The sequence below is a fragment of the Drosophila hydei genome, unplaced genomic scaffold (genome assembly GCF_003285905.1).
Source record: "Drosophila hydei strain 15085-1641.00,03,60 unplaced genomic scaffold, DhydRS2 tig00008124-arrow-arrow-pilon, whole genome shotgun sequence".
Taxonomy (NCBI): domain Eukaryota; kingdom Metazoa; phylum Arthropoda; class Insecta; order Diptera; family Drosophilidae; genus Drosophila; species Drosophila hydei.
Window position 1 is genome coordinate 1,144,802 of NW_022045834.1, and position 17,908 is coordinate 1,162,709.

The window sequence follows — 17,908 nt, forward strand, 5'->3', positions numbered from 1 at the left end:
ATATGGGCTGTGTCCCAAAAAAAGAAGAAGAAGCAGGAAATCTGCGTCGCTTTTCAACGGCTGAGCCGACTTAAGTCCTTTGATTATTTTGGCGCTCTTTGGTCTGCACAGCTTTTTGCATTTGCTAAGGGGAGGAAGCTGAGGTTGCAGTAAGTCCTTGTTCCTAACTATATATATGTGTATGCCTCTTACTGCTGTTGTTGTTGTTGTTCTAATGCTGCTAATGTCTCGCACTCGAAAAAAGATTTGGCGCTGAGCGCCGAGCGCTTCAGCTAGCTAAAAATGCTCTATAGCCGTTGTCCTGGCCAGGCTCGTCCTTTGCTTTTATATTAAGTTCACCACGGGAGACTTTAATCTGTGGCTGTGCGAGCTACTGCTCGACTCGACTCGACTCGATGCAAAACAATGAACGAATTCATGGCATATGTGTCCTGCGAGTCCTGCGAGTAATATGTGTCTGCGAGTGTGAGTGTGGAAAAATTATTTAATATTACCCATCTAAAGGCGATGAGGCGTTGTTTGTCCTAATCCTTGTGCGAGCATTAGACATGGAATTTAATTTAGTTCAGCTGAGCCAACCGAGTGCTTCTTCTTCTTGCTCTTCATCTGCTTTATATGTGTGCCAAATGGCCCCATGCTGTTGCAAAAATCTGTCAAACTTGGCTAGCGCTTTTTAATTCAAATGAAAGCCATACAAGGGAAATAAGCCCAGCCTTCGAGCAAATGGGAATTCCATGCCTCGATGTTTACCGGGCTTCGGGCTGCATTGCAGATAATCCAACTTTGATTAAGTCATTTCTGAATGTTAGAGTCTGTAATGAAGTTTTTGGGTGTTCAAATCCGTTGCTCAGCCGTTTATGTCCGTGTGAGTGTTTGTATGTGGGTGGTGGGGGCGTGGCCGTGGGCGTTGCTTGCTTGCGAAATCCCTAGAGCCACCCTGTTGCGTGCCTGAGACAATAGCTGGTAAAAATTTTTTATTTTCGATTTCTACCTTTTAGGCTTCCTGCTGCTGTTGTTTATAATTTTTTTTTTTATTTGGGTCTTACATTTTGCAGCAATTATTATAATTACGAGGTAAATGTTGATTCATGTGGTGTTTTATTTAATTGATTGGCATTTTAAGCAGCAATTAGTGACTGACCTGTCATCTGTTAAAATATTTGTTAAGATAATTCCAAAAGGGGATAAATCGAACTGTACCAAAAGCTGTTGATAATAACCAAGAGTGAAAAAAACATTTCATGTTTTAAATGCCTCAATTAATGCGTGAAGCGCAGTGTTAACCTAAATAAATTTGTAAATTGTTTACTATAAATTATTGTTGAAATTATAAAAAAATTATAAAAATAATTATAATATTTATATTATTTTTAATTACTTAACAGTCTTTAAATACAAATTAGACATTAATTGTATGGCGTTGCCAAACTTAATTTTTTATGGAAATGGCACATAAGATAACAAATATGAAGTTTGCAAAAATGAATTTGATTTATAATTTGTTCTTAAATTTGCTCTCTAGACGGTTGAAAAACTTTAACTTCCAATATTTGATTTTATTTTAAATAATATTAAATATATATTCATGATTATTTAATTTTCAAATAAACCCACTTAAAGTCTAGCCTATCGTAAGGTTTAACTTTAGTTTAAGCCAAGCCATGTCTGTTAAAAATAAAAATAAAAAAAATACAAACAGGCTTACACAAAAAGTTCAAATGCGCACAAATCGCACCACAATTTATTTGGCCTAAAACAATGGCCAAATGCTAAACTAAGCGGCTAAACAAATAGCAGCAGCACCAGCAATGGGCATAAATCCTTTCACTAAAACGCGCACTCGACAACACTGAAAAAAAAGAGAATATAAAAAGTAAAAAAAAAAATAAAGAAAAGGCCAACAGCAATGGGCAAAGTGCGCTTTTTGGCACTTCAAATACCGCAGTCGATGGGCGGACGTAGAGCAGCTTATAGACAATTCAAATCAACATGCCCCCTCTGCCCACACTCTAAAGGGTATGCATGGGTTTGTCATGTCATTTTAATCAAAAACGGCGCAACGGCAACATGCAACGGATTATCCGGCAGCTAAACAACACCCCTAGCGTAGCCTTAGAGCCAGTCAGCCGGCTGCAATTGAGAGAGGAAGAGGCCAAATCGAAACCCCCAACCCTGTCCCAAATTGTTAACCAAGCCATGTTTCCCTTGCGCTGAATGAGAAGCGATTCGTGTTGACAATTGCCATGCAGCCAACCATATAACAATTAAATGCGCACTGAGGCTCAGCCTACTTAGGTGCTATATACGAACCATGTGTACATATATACACTGAGAGAAAAATTAATTATTATAAAATATTTTACTCCTAATCTATAGAGAATGTTATGTGAAGTTTTTATTTTTAAAAAACTAATTCATAAGATTTTTATTAGCTAAAAAAGATCTCCAAACAAAAGAGCTTAACAACCACGAAAAACATTTACTAATTTGCTATAAAATTCAAACTGTTTTGCACTTAAAGAAATATACTTTAATTTATAGATTCCGTGATTATAAATCATATTTGATTGATAGTAAACTAAAGTATAAATCAATTTTTAGATTAAAAAAAATAGTTTAAACTTTTCTGTTGAATTTTCTAGAGTAGTTAAAAAATCTACGAGATCTAAGAATATTTTCTGTTTTATAATATATACACTGAGCAAAAATGTTTTCATCTGCGTCTATTATACTTGTAAGAAATCTACATTATCTTGACAAATATTTAAAATAGAAAATTAACTATAAATACTTAAGATATATTAAAAATAAATTTATACTTGAATTTTGAAATAAAGTGAATAATTTCGTAAGATACTGAATCAAAATATGTATTAAGTCTTATATTCAAAAATACGAATTATATAAAATTATATTTAATACAGTTTGAATACATTTGTATCAAAATGTTCTCTAAGTGCATGACATACATGAAGATATAAATTTTTTCCAAATGCTTGCGAATTTATTGAACCGCAAGAAATGTCATTGATGTCATCGTCATGATCAACTGCTTTGACAGCCGTGTCCGTATCCATATCCAGATTCACACATCTTTTATTAGCAACAAGTTTTTTAATATTGCATCAGCAGGAGCTCTGATAGAAGCCGCGCTATAGGCACTGGGCAGGGGCAGACAATGGCATCATAAAAGTAGCTATAACAATGGCACCCTGTAGTCCCTAGTCCCCTGGTCCCTGGCCCCTACCACATGTCCTCGAATCGCGCTTTACCGTCGCGTATCCTGCGCGCTGATTTTTATAAGAATTTAATATGCGCCATGTATTTCTTTTTCTTTACTTTTTTATGTCTTTTCGATTTTTATTCCTTTTCTATTTTATCTGCGTCGTTGCCAAATCATTTATACTTCAGCCAAGTTGAAAGTTGTAAAGTTGACAGCATTTTAGGACATCCTGAGGTAAAGTTATTCCTTAGTATTTATATTGATATCCGTACATATTAAATTGATATGAATATTTGAATTTATGTAGTATTCATTTAATTTAAATATAAAATATAACATGTAAATTATATAATTAAATAATAATATATACAATAAACTATGATAATTTTGAGTTATTTTTTATTTTTATATTTTTGAATCTTAAGTTTATTAAATTTTTTCAATATTTTCTATGTAGTCAAAATTTATAGTTATAACGAATTAAATGCATGAATAAATAAAAATAAAATTAAATTCATAGAAAATGTAAAACAAAATATAAATAAAGATTTTTTTCCTAATCATAAACATTTATTCACATATTTTTTTACGTTTTCTATTATTTAAATATCTAACTAACTAACTAATAAATACTTGTTGTAATCTTCAGTACATTTATTTGCTAGCATAGACAAGTCTTAATTGGCTTGAAACTGAATTAATTTGTTCATTTATATATTTATTTATTTTTTTATATAAATATATTCATCGAATATTTAACTTTCTAAAAATTACTAAAACTCTACTGTGCATGATCTGAGCTGTAAGTTAGGCCCAATCTTACATCATCCACTGGATTTTCTTATTCATTACTTGATAACGATTATGAAATAAATACTTCCGTATCTTTGAGCAGCGCACCTTGGTTGGCATCGATGGCTTTGCTGGGTATTATTGGGACAGCCCAAGGATTCTCGCCGTGAAATAAATCAACTGCATGTCCCGTTTGCTGTTGCTGCTGTATCGTGTATTTTATTGTTACGTTTTTTGAAGTTTGGAATTTTTAATTTATGGCTCATCCTTCATTGTTAAAAGTTATATTTCTTCTACGGCTGCTCGCCAAATCCTTGAGTCGTTCGCTTATCGCTGGGATATGACAAAAAAAATGGAAAATGGAAAACGGCAAGAGAATTAGAAAAAGGAATACATCTTCTCGTACCTACAAGTCGTAATAAAATATTTCGCCCCTCTCCTCCCTGTGCCTAGAGCTTGGGCGTTGCCGTCAGAGGCACAAAATTATGATGTATGTGCAATAAATAATCTCAAATAAATAAATTATCACCATGGTTGTTGGGAATATGGCTATATAGCCGTCGCCGAGTGGCGCAACTAATAGCTGCCGGCTAAGGGGAACGGGTTCTACTTGGACTCTGCAATTTGATTTGTTGACTATCTACCTCTCTCTCTCTCTCTCCCTCTCACTCACGCTGTCTGTCTCTATTCTGCATATTTTTCACGGCGGTTTTACAGTTTTACAAGGGTGTTAATATCTGCGCCTTGTTAGTTTTTTCTGCTTTTTCTCTAGGCTCCTTTGACTGCTCATAAATCAACGCTTGATTTGGCGACTTCCAGCTCTGTGTGTCTGTGTGTGTATGAAGCCCTTTGTCTATTTGCCAAGCACACGGCATCCTTTTGTTTTAATATGCCAAATATACTCGTCGTCGCCTGGCAGCGGCACCTACCTCATCTACTCCTTAGTTTTTCTCTGCTATTTTCTTTCTTTTTTCTCATATTGTGTTTTCACAGCCATTTTTGCATGGGGGTTAACCCATTTAACCCCATGGCAACTGCTTTTGGTTAACCACGGACAACGTATCTGACATTTGTCCCCTGCCCTGGCTATATGAATTGTCCCGACATATTGCCACGACACTCCGGAGGTCGACCTTTTTCATGTTCATTGGCGAACAGCCACTGAATGAGAATTTTCGTTTCCATTATTTGCGACAGCTCACATGCATATAAATTTATATATTTATAAATATATTATTATTTATTTTTATTCATTTGACTTTGTAAACATTTTAAATTCTTTTTGAAAGGAGTTGGCTATTATTAAAATGTCCATTAATAAAAAATATATAAATAAAATAAAAATTTATTTTATATTAATACCATGAGAAAAACTATATTTTAAAAATTGTTGTTATAATATTTAATATATCTATTTAGTACAAATAAGTCTTAACAATATATTTTTATATTTTTTAAAATAAATTTTACACTATTTTTATTTAATTTATTTATTTAATTTTATTTATTTTATGCACCTAAATATTTATAATTATTGCTATATATCCCTTTATTTTTTATTTTTTATTTGATCTCTTTTTATTTTAATGAAATAAAATGTATTATAATATTCTGTAAAAACCTGTGCAATTTTTATCATTTTTAAATTTATATTAAAATTTCAAACATAAAATATTTATCTAATTTAAAGTCTTTTGCATTAGAAACATGAATAGTTTCGTGCATTTAATGAAAATACACACAAAAACAAATTGGAATCCTCTGGCATTTGACCTCAGGGCATTGCATGCGATATTGTTGTAGTTGCCGCTGTTGTTGCTGCTACTTTTTGCACATTTTCAAAAAAATTTATCCAGTGCGGGGCCAGCATTTTGCCGTAAGTGTCTTTGTCGCAATGTCGTAAATAAAGTCGGGTCAGGCCTCGTCGCTGAACATTGGAATTTATGCGCGTTGATTTATTTGCTGTTAGCGATTTATTGCTGCCGCAGGATGAGCGCAGGACAGAGCGAAGAGCGGGCAATAGTGCAGGGAGAGAACGGAGCAGAGCCAATGGGAATATTTGTGATGTGTGTCTGCCAGGAGAGTGCAGAGCAAAGTAGAGGAAACAGAACAGGACACACGTACGTATTGGGCATGTCCTGGTTATGTACGAATCCGTGCGAAGCGCACGTTATTAACTTTTTAATTTATGGCCCTGCGCAGCTAACCGGCATTGCAGCATTCCATATTACCTTTTCTATATATTATTTGCAAAAAAAAAAAGAAATTATATTTTAATTGAGCCTGTGGCTGTAGCTCAGTCCCACTCTCTAATCCTTGCCCGACCGCCCGGCCGCCCGCCCGCCTCTGCCTGTCAAATAAACGCCTCAGCTTGACGGCTTGACAAGCGTTACAAAAATATTGAAATTATTATTATGATTTTCTCTGACGCCCCAAAGAAAAATATATTAAATTTTTGTCGCCAAATGTGTGGTAAGAGGTGTGGAGCGGGGCAGAAGAAATGCAAATGCCATGGCGTTGGCGTTGGCGGCTTCCGTCGGCGTCCACCAGCGACCGCAGACAAACGCCCGCCCGCCCGCACACCCATACAGCCCGCTGCATACACACCCGCTGCCCGCACACAAATTCTAATTTCTCCACTCAGTCGCAAAACAACGCCAAATCATAAAAAAAAGGAAAAACCAGAAACCAGAATAAAATACCAGAAATATTTCTAAGCATGCGTTGACGCCGCCGACCAACGCCAGGAATGCTGCTCCCTGGTTAGCCCAGGGCTTCCAAAATGAAATTATATTTTATGTGCTTGGGTTTGTTTACTTTGCTTTATTTTCTGTTTTCTATTTTTTTCGGACTGCATACCTTCTTCTCTTTTTTTCTGCACCCTGATCGCCCCGTGGCCCTGGGCCAAACTCTCTGGAATCACATTAAGCAAACATTTAAATTTAATTTCGCATGTAATGAGGCATTTGTTTGTTTATTTTTTTCTTCTTGCAGTTTACACCCTGAATCGTTGAGATTCTGGTTTCTGGTATTCGGATTTGGGTTTCAATTTTCAGTTGGGGTCGAGTCCTTCAGTGCGCTTCAATTATTAATTTCTGGCAACATTTTGTTGTGCTTGGCAAAGATGTGACTTGAGCTTAAGGCAGAGGTACAGGAAATGCATCATAATATATAAGTTAAAAGTCTAGAACTTGAACTTTAATTAGAGATTAGAACTAGGAATATATGGGAGAGTAACAAGGACTTCATCCTTTTAGGAATTCTTTCTTTAACTTAATTTACTTCATGCCACAACTTTCCTTTTGCCCCCTTTAAAATCATATTATCAGCACTCACCACTTGACTAATCACAAACAATTCTGGGAATTGAGTAATTTTGTTAAAATTGAATTGTTATTCCCCTCCTTTTTTTAACCTGCATCATCTCGCTCACTTGGGTGTCAACAACCTAACAATGAAGCCTAAATACTGACTGCAGATATAAAAAAACTGTAAAAGTCATCAGCAAAATATGAAACGATATTTATCATACTTATGCCAAGCATTTGAGCGGCGAGTGAGACACGACAATCGCTCCATTAGCAAAAAAACAAACTTAAGAAATTACAAGAGAAAAAAATAACATGCAAGTGGCGAGGACAGTAAGTAAACTTAAAATATTATTTAAAAATAATTAAATTAATAAAAAATTAAAATAAGTATTTTTAAAATAATTTTATTATATTAAAATAAAAATGTAAGCTTAAGGTTTTAAATACTAAATATTCTAAAATATTCACATACTACACACAATATACATATATACAATAATGTATAAAGCAACCAATTTTCGAACTAGAACCTAGAATTTTGAGATCCACCTCGTTGACCTCCTCTACAGTTGCAACAAAAAGCTAAATAATAAGATCAAAGCAATACGATCAAAAGTAATTTACTTGCAAAATCTTGGATTGCCATAATAGACCAAAGCCTATTCTATATGGTATTCTTTGAGCTGTTGCCAAAGTGTGTGCCAAAGCTGAATACTTATGTCTTAAATCTGTTAGCAACTGAAGAGGTTAAAAGTTGAAACATAACATTGTATCTCACAGTTAAGTTTTTATAACTTAGAGTCCAAATTGATTTAAAAGAAAACAAAAATTTCAACTTTAATGGCAATTTCAGGCCAATCATTTATAATAAATTATTAATGATTTCATAAGACAACTTCAGGAGCAACTCTCGCAGGCATAAACTATTAACAATTATTTGTACATACGACTAAAATCTAAAACAATTTGAGTAATCGCAGACACCTAAAGACTATTAAAAACAAATCCATTAGACTATGGCTCATTAAATCAGAAATAGCCTGCTCCATTTTGCTAATGGACAGCCCCTCCTCTACATACACACACACATAGACGCATGCACGCCATCTTGAAAGTTGACTAATTTTTGGGGCGAGTAGCAACAAATGGCAGTTAGCCATTGTTTTTGTTGCCAGCTGCTGTGGCAGCCACTTAAGCCAACCAGGAAGGCAGTCAGCGATAGAGATGAAAACAGAGATACAGAAAGAGAGAGATTGAGAGAAAGAGAGAGAGAGAGAGAGGGAGCGAGCGATAGCGCGACTGAAACAGCGAACGCTGAATTTTAAAAATTGAAAATAGCACACAATTTGTCTAATTGGCGAGGGGGCTTCGGGTGGCAGGAGCACTAAAAGATGGATGGCTGGCTGCCTGACTGCCTGGCTAGGGGCTGGGCAGGTAACACGAGTGGCATAATCATAAAAATGTTCACGATGATGATGTGCATGCCGCGCATAATTATTGTCATGTGTGTGAGTATCTGCTAATGCGCCACCCCATTCACACCTGTCAATCTGCTGCATAGGTGTAAGAAAAAAAATAACAGCAGGCAACAAACAGGCGTCGCATGCGCAAAAAAGCAAAACAAAATAAACGAGCGAAATGCAACCGCCCCAAGCGTAAGCATAAAATATTTTTATATTAAAAAAAACAACAACAACAAAGCTTATCAAAATGTGTGCAAAATTAGCTGATTGTAGCACTGAATTTAATGGAGCTGCGAATGATGAGGCTGTGCTTAAAAACCTGGAAAACATTTTTTTATTTGACTAATTTAAATGTTAACAAATAACGAATGAACTTGGCGTGCCGCAGCTTTGAGTTGCAAAAAAATTAGCTAGAATTTTATAAAGAGCTTTGCGCGCATATCATTTCTTTATATATTTGATAAAACTAAAGTCTAGTGGCCTAACTAAAAAATTAAATGGCTTTTTTACTGACTTCACACTCTTAGATCAGAATTTTTAGCGTATATTTTTCATATAATTTCAACAAGAATTATGTAAAATATTTATTTTAATATTTAGTTTTTATAATCATTGAAAAATATTTTATATCACTTTCCTATGATATTCAAATAATAATTGTAAATAAATATAAAAAAATATATCTTAATATTTTATTATTATATAAAAATTGTAATTATTATATTGTAACTAATAAAAAAAAATGACAAATAAAATAAAATGAAAATCTATTTTAGATTTTTAAATATTATTGTTTATCTATTTTATTTTTTAAATTTACGTAATTAACGTTATATATTTATATCTTGCTTATACATTTTATTATTTTTTTTTTTACATTTTCCTCAAAACTTTGTTTAAGTTTTTTCCCTAATGTGATACAATTTATAAAGATTTATATGTATTTTTTTAAAGTCTCCATCAATATCGCATTTTGTCTCTGATCTTAGCTTTAAAAATTTACGTTAATAATTAAAAAATTATTTGAAAAAATGCATTTCATTTTGAGTTTATGAGCACATTTTTGCGGTTTCATTTTTGGCCAATTTTGTTGTTTTTGTTGCTGTTTTGACCACTAATTACATTTTAATGTAAATTAATGAATGTGCGCACTTAACTTGGCCACATTTGGCTTCAGTCGTTGGCCTGTCAATTTGGCAGGAGGCGGGCGGCGGGAGGCGTCCTCACTTCTGCGTGCACGTCGACTGAGTCACAGTGCCATGGATTGACACACAGCACTTGGCACTTCGCACTTGGCTCATTAGCTGCTGCTGGTTCGCTTTGACCGCGACCGAAGCCGAGGTCCAGCAAGATATTTGGCCCCAAACATTTTGATAAATGATTGAAATAAATGATGCCGAGCCACAGGCTTTATGCAGTGCTCAAATTGACAGAAACCTCAAATCGTGATTGCTGCGTTTTTTGCTAAATAATCAATTTATATAGACTTGGTGCTTGCTTAACATATTCTATAATACAAAAAAAAGAAATTCACATGGCTTATAATTAAATAAAAAAGTATTATTTAAAATTACTATAATAATTTTTTATAAGATACAGAGTGAAAGAGTTCAGTTTTATAATATATAAAAACACAAATTTCAATTGCAATTAAATACATAAAAATTGTAAATATATATTAAGATGGCTTTTTAAAGAATGCATAAAAGAAATATATGCTAAACTCTGCTGTTAACTAACTAGTTAGTTGCTCATTAGGCGTCCTTTTGGCCAGCATCAAATGCACTCTAGTAAGCATTTCAACCTGAACTTTTTCGCATTTTGTGGCCAAACAAAGCGTCTTCCAAGGAGAACTGCAAATAATATGAAAATGGTTTACAAAATTTGCGCTTGTTAGTTATTTCCGCTAAGAAAATGGCTCGGGTGACCAAAGAGGAAACTACGTAGAACCCATTTTTTTATTATTTAGATTTTAGTTTTCTTTCCATTTATTTTCTTCATTTTTTTTTTGCATTTATATTATATTTTTTTCTGGTTGCTGCTTGTTAACATATTTTATGCATTTCTTAACTTGTGCAGAGCCAAGTTAACGAGTAAAATTTTCAGCTTGCTTATTATTTACGCTGCTTTGCGATATTTTTTTATTCCAAGGGGGACGAGATGGTGTGGCCAGCATTGTGGTTATCATAGTTTAACAAGTTTTCAAAGAGCATGAAATTTCTTTGGCCTGGCGAAAATGCTGAAAATGCGTGCATAAAACTTTTTATCGTTAGCACAGAAAATGCTGGAAAATATTGCATTAAAAGAAGAAGCCGCGGCTGCTGTCGCTGCCAGTGCCCCCGTTCTCTCCCCTGTGTTTCCACCTGTGCGCCCGCCAGCACCGTCAGCAGGTGTATTGTCCGAGCTGCCGCCATTTTGTTTGGCCAGCGCGCATTTTGTTAATTTTCAGCGCCTCAAAAGCCAAAAGAAAGTTGCCTTCGTCTTCAAGCAACTGTGCGCCCGTGTCCTTTTTGCCTGCTTCCTCTGCTGCTTTTCACTTGCATCAGCAGCAGCAGCAGCAGCTCCATTTTGTTGTTGCTGTTGTCGCCTTGTGCCTTGCAAAATGAATTCATAATTAGATGACACCATCCGTGCGTAAATAATAATTTTTGCCGTATATTCTTTTCTATCCAGCCACGCGCTTGCCCGTCCTCAGTCACTCTCGTCTCTCTAGTTAGTTAAAACGCGCGAATGAGTTTACTTGAGTTCCCCTGACAGCCCCCAACATACCCGCCCCACTTTTCTGCTGTCGCATTGTGAGAGAAAAATTTTGTGGCGGCACAAGTTTTTTGCCAGCCTGGCAATTTCTTCAGTTCCAATGACTGCTCCCGTGCGTAAGGTTGAACAACTTTTTATCCGAATCTTTTCTTTTCCATTTTTCGTATACACTATATAAGACTAATCCTTGTTTTTATATTTCCATAATAATATATCACCATCAGCTATATAACATCAGTTCAAATACTATTTCCTAAAATAATATCATAATAATTTTCAAAATGTCTTAAAAACAGAGATTCTTAAAAAAAAATTTAGAATATTTTTAATACTATATTTTGGTGTTTAACAGTTCTTAGAACTCTACGTAAACATTGTCTTTATTTCCTACACTTAAAAAAAGCGTAATTCAAATACTACACAAAGTTAATTGAACTATAAACCCGAGGATAAATAAAATAAAATAAATAAATATTATAGATATAATATATATATATATTAAATAATATATATTTTTGTAATATTTAGAATATTAGTAATTTATTTAATTTCGTCTAAATTTTATTTCATTATTTTTTATTGAGACTTTTGAAGTGTTTTGAGTAGAGAATTTTATTATAATTTTTTTTTAATATGTTATTAAAATGTTATTAAAACATTGGTTTAAAATTTCCCTGTAAATGAAATTTTAAGTTAACAAAATTTATAAAACAAATCAATTTTGTTTTAAGATATTTTTAAGAAATGTTTGACAGTAAATACTTAAATGATAATAAATACTGAAATACATTAAATAAAATTTACTGTCAATATTTATGTATTATATATATTATTTTATGGTAATAAATTATACATAAATACTTTAAGTTCAATTGTTTTGTATTTCTTATTTTTAATTTGATAAATTTTGTATTTAATAGCAGTAGAGCATGGCGTTTTCGTCATATTGATTAATACCTGTACTTGTTTTCCATTGGCGCGTTTAACTTTCTTTTTGTTTTCCCATTTCGTTTCATATTTTTTCTCACATTTTTTGTTTTTTTTTTGTGTTAATTTTTTTTTGCAAACTTCTATCAACTTGCCCACATCTTCAGCTTGTAGTTTGCCGCGCACGTCCCCACGCCTCCTGCTTGCCTGCTCCTCCGCTCTTGCCATTCTTCAGGACTGTGCGCTGTTCTTCTCCGTTCTGTTTTGTTTGTTTCTTTATCGCGCATTTACCAAGTGCCAAAGTTTTCTCGTTATAAGTTTTGTAGCCTTTGTGTGTCTCTCGCGCGCTCATCTCGCAGTTCGCGCAGCTCTCAGCTCGGCAGCTCGCAGTTTGCAGCTTCGAAAACTTTCGATATTTCTTCCAAAGTTTACGGGCTCTGCGATTTCGGGGCTTTGCTTTGCTTGGCTGGCTGCAAAATAAGAAAAAAATTATATAATATTATATTATTTTATTGTTGTTTGGCTGGTGCATAACTTTATGGCAAACACTCCCGTATTTTTCTTCTCTTGTTTTTTTCTGCTTTCTTTTTTTGGGCTCGCATTATGCTGGCTAAAGTTTCGCGGAGCACAAATAAGTAGAAACCCTGCCGCAGGAAGTCGAACTCCTCTGTGTGTGTTTGTGTGTGACCCGCACGGCCATAACTTTGGCTCCATTTGCTGCGCCATTTTGCTTGCAACACCCAAATGGCAGCAAGTTGTGGCAGCTCGCAGATAAGCCAAAGTATTTCCAGCTTCGCATGCAACTGTGCAAAGTGCACTTTAAATTCTTGCAAATGACTAAGCTGACTAGTCTCGATGCTGCTCAATGGATATGCCTGGATATCCTTTTGCTCCTGAGCTGATTCCTTCTGAGTTTGCAAATTATCATTGGCTTTGCTTAGGTTAAAGTTTTGATGACATTTGGCATTGCAGAATTCTGATGGTGCGTTCTTGAATTGGAAAATGAACTGTTGAATTGAATGAATAAATTGCAGTTAAAAATAAGCGAAATAAAAGTTGAAAATTAATTATTTTAAATAAATATGTAAATATAAAACATTTATAGAGATAAAAATAAAAAATTAATTTGGAAAATAAAATATATTTGAATCAAAAATAATAAAAAAATTGTATATATAAAAAAATATTTATTGAAACAAAAATAAAAAAGTAGTTTATTTAAATAAATAAAAAATATGTTTTAATACTAAAATTTCGAATTCTATATGAATGCATATGGATTCTTAGGAAACCTTTCTTAATCTGTGAATTTTGCCTATTCCAAAAAATTGTAGGAAAAGTCCTGAAAAAATTTTTAATACTAGGGTGGCGCAGCCCCTATTCCTCAAACCTAGTCTTCTGAGATAATTTCCTGTTTCTGAAAATTGAAGCAGTACATCAAAATGTGACAAAGTGATGAACAAGATCACAAAATATAATGATGATTTAAAGTGCTTTGAGGTTTCGAAAACAAGTGATTGTAATTATAATGGATAAAAGCTGGAATATTCTATAAATATTTCTATACAGTATTATATTGAATAAGAAGTTTGACTTCAAAAAATATAAAAAAAAATTCTTTTTAGTTACTCTCTTATATGTATAATACAATAAACATTCTTGAAGTGATTCACAACTCACACACAATTCACGCCCAAGTTTTATATATATATAAATTTTGAAGAACAATTTCCATTATAATTGTTCGCAATGCGGAGGGCAATTATTGGTAGATTTATGGTCAACACTATTTGGCCTTAATGTTGCCAATTGGCTAGTGAATTACCGAAAAGCGGAAGTATTACCAGATCCATGGCATATGCCAAAAGCGCTGCACAATATGGCGAACATTTATATAAATTGCATTTATTTAAATGGCTGCGACAACAATTAATTTGCAATAAAAGATAAGTAAACAATAATAATGATAATGATGATGATGATGCGTAATTATTGCTGCCCAAGTGGGCGTGTGCCAGGAGATTTATTGTGCCAAACACACACACACAGCAAGCAGGAACTAATTTTCAAGGTCATTTGAATGCGCAAATAGAGACACTGAGTGAGACTCGAGAGACTGAATTGACATTGGCAGCGCCATCCTTTTGTTGTTAATGTTTATGATAATCACAACAATAGACCAGTTGCCATTGTTATTGTTAAATTGTTGTTGTTGCTGCTGCTGCTGCTCGAGCGTAACCCATAAATACTAGACGCAGTCAAAACAATTGCACAGACGACGCGACATTTATAGACAATAACAAGGCAAATCGACGCAATCGATAGGCACTTTGATATGGCCCGCCATACAAAATGGAACCCGTCCGGGCAGCCCCTGCTCTCTCCGGCTGCTGCTGCCCAGCTACGTGCTGGCAACTATTGTCCGTGCTGCTGGCGTCGTTGTCCTTTTCGCAGGCGTGCAGCAAATGGCATAACTTCCGTTTTTGCTTTGTCGCTGAAATTACGGAAATTATCAATAAATATGCGAGACCAGCCCCGCCACAAAATATAAAGCTCCCGCCCTCCCCACTCCATGCTCAACTCCTCACGCCTCTCTTGTATCTAGCCATCTATCTAGCTGCCTGCGCCCACTGACAAATATTCGTACGCAACTGGCAAAAATTTTCGTGCTCGCCTGATTTTTATGCTGCATGGCGTCCAGTTTTTGTGCTCTGTGCTGCATGAACCGGAAGCATCATTATCATAAATTATCATTTTGTAGGAATTGCATCCGTTCTGACCCACCAGCATCAACAACAACAACAACAACAACATTGACAATTTCAATTGCCTCACTCCCCCCACCCACTACAATCACAAATTTCTGCATTTTCTGTCGCGCGCAACTCGCTTTCCCATTGACATTCATTTAACGCCCGAAATATTTTTCTAGTCTAATTTATGGGTTGACCAATAAACCAGCGGCCATATTTAAGTGATTTTCTTTTATTGTATTTTAGCCGAGCCCATTCAAATTGTCAAGGGTGAAATGCTGTAAATAAATATTGGACAAAAATAGCATATAAATTAAAAAAGAAAATATTAAATTTTATTTGAAATTTATTATCTATCCATATGTAAACGATTTTACGTAAATATTTTAAAAATATAAGTATAAATATTTATATACATATCTATATATATTGTTTTCACATTCAAAACAATAAAAATTTTTTAAATTTACTGACTTAAATATTTAAAAAAAAAAAAAAATATATATATATATATATATATATATAAATATAATAATAATAACAAAAAATATATAATAATAATAATTTTTATAAACATAAAATATATAAGAAAAATATAATTAAACAAATATAACAATATTAAATATTATATTATTATTGATTTAAAATTATTATTGATTTAAATATTATTGTTTTAAATATATAAAATATTGTTTGAATATTATAAAAAAGTTCTAGCTGCAATAGCTTCTTTTTAAGATTGTATTTTTTGGTTCCTTAAATTTTATAAGTAAATTTTTGCAAAAATGTAGAAATATCTTAGTTTTAGCTTTATCGGCTTTCAACTTCGATAAACGTTAAAATTATCACTGTTGAAATATTTATGATTTACACAAGCTAATGGGACTCACTCAGTTGGATTCGAGCTGCATCCTGAAAGTAGCATATTTTGGTGTCTCGTATTACAAACAGTTTGAATCTATTTAGTTCACTCATTTGATAATCAATCTGTTAATATGCAGAAACAGTCACTCGAGTTATCATGTTTATATATGCACAATAAATAAATAAAAACTCTAATTAAATTTCTCAATGACAAATAATGTAAAAGTTCCAAGTGTACGTTGAATGTAAATAAAAATGCATAGTCTAAAATATTTAAAAGAAGAATTCACTTTGAGATCAATAACGAATGTCACGTACGGCGCTCAGCTGCAGGGGCAGCGCGAATGATTCAGCTCGAACGGATGCAGAACCCGCTGAGAATGCGACGTGATTGAGGCTGCGCCCTGGAAAAAGTAGAAAGAGAAGGTGGAAGAGAAGTCAGGCAGCTACAACGGTACGATGAAACGAATGAATCATTTATGTCATATACAAATACAACTTTTTACAGAGATATATATATGTGTAAATGTGTGTGTGTGTGTGTGTGTGTGTGTATCTATAGATTATAGATGTATATGGTTGGAGGCAATTGGTGGGCGTCTGCGATTCGTTATTGAGCCGCAGCCTTGCATGCCAGCACGTCAACGGGCATTAGGTGAGGCGGCCTCTGTATTGCTAGCATTGGAGCTGAGGCTGGAGCCGAGGCTGGGGCTGCCGTTAAAGTTGCTGTAGATGCGTTGATAGCATATGAAACAGGCCAACAATATAAACACATAGTTCACATAGAGCACAAAGCCCATCATCAACGCGTCGTCCCGTATCAGTATATCATGATTACTATAAGATATTAACACCACAGATACCATTAGGATCAGTACGCTCAGCACGAACAGCAACAGGGCCAGATCTATCAGAAATGGCAAAAAGCATATCGTGCACACGGCCAATAGAACAAACACCTGTAACAGGCCCAATACGGCCAGCCCAGCCAGCTTATAGGGATTCGGAAAAATGTAAGCGCTAATGACAAAAAAGCACAACACCAAGACGCAGCCACAGGTCAATACCGATGCTGAGACCAAGGTCATCGTATGCTGAAAATTGACATTCATCAGGAATGTGCCCAATCCTATGGTCGTCAGTTCGTAGCACAGGCCAATCGCCAGCCAGCTCCAGGGCCAGGCGTATTTCAGTGTGTCGCTCTTCTGTATTACGCTCAGCATCAAAAATGATCCAACGAAACAGAGCAGCGTGTAAATTAAATAGTCGTTCGATGCGAACATCGATAATACCATCCACTGCGGCATGGCCAACATTATCAAATAAGCGTCCACGTAGAGCGTGTTCTTCACAAAGGTTCGCAGTCCCACGCAGAACTGGCAGAGATCATCGGACATGTTGCTCATGTTGCCTGTTCGACTATAGCTTTTTCTCAATTTTGCTTCGCAGTTTTTAATTGATTTCTTATAAAATATAAGACAGTTTTATTAATACATAGTTATTTTATATATATATATTTTTTGAGTAATAAAACAATGTTAAAATAGTGTAAATAAAATTGTAATAAAAAGCTTGGCATATACTCTAAAGTATACATAGTTTTATGTACATTTTTTTATATATATATTATAATATATTTAAAGAATAAGTTATGTGGGCCTTGGTGCTTTAAAACTCTATACTACGTTTGTTTTGAAACAGTTGTCTATAGCAGCTCATTCTCTGAGAGCAATTGTAGGTTTTACTGGTATATTGGTTGATTTAAAAAATGTATATTGGTTTTAATCACTATCCGTAAGCTAGAGAAAGTCAAACATA

At 34.3% G+C, this 17,908-nt stretch overlaps 1 protein-coding gene across 1 annotated transcript; it reads right to left on the reverse strand.

Moving 5' to 3' along the window:
- Positions 1 to 16,615: 16,615 nt before the first annotated feature.
- LOC111600416 lies at positions 16,616 to 17,574 on the reverse strand. The gene has a single exon (XM_023316496.2). It carries the CDS (start codon positions 17,494 to 17,496, stop codon positions 16,732 to 16,734), a length of 765 nt encoding a protein of 254 aa, XP_023172264.2. The 5' UTR covers positions 17,497 to 17,574; the 3' UTR covers positions 16,616 to 16,731.
- Between the last annotated feature and the right edge of the window lie 334 nt (positions 17,575 to 17,908).

Coding starts and splice junctions, on each gene's coding strand:
- LOC111600416 (XM_023316496.2), bottom strand. CDS start 17,496: ATGAGCAACATGTCCGATGATCTCTGCCAGTTCTGCGTGGGACTGCGA.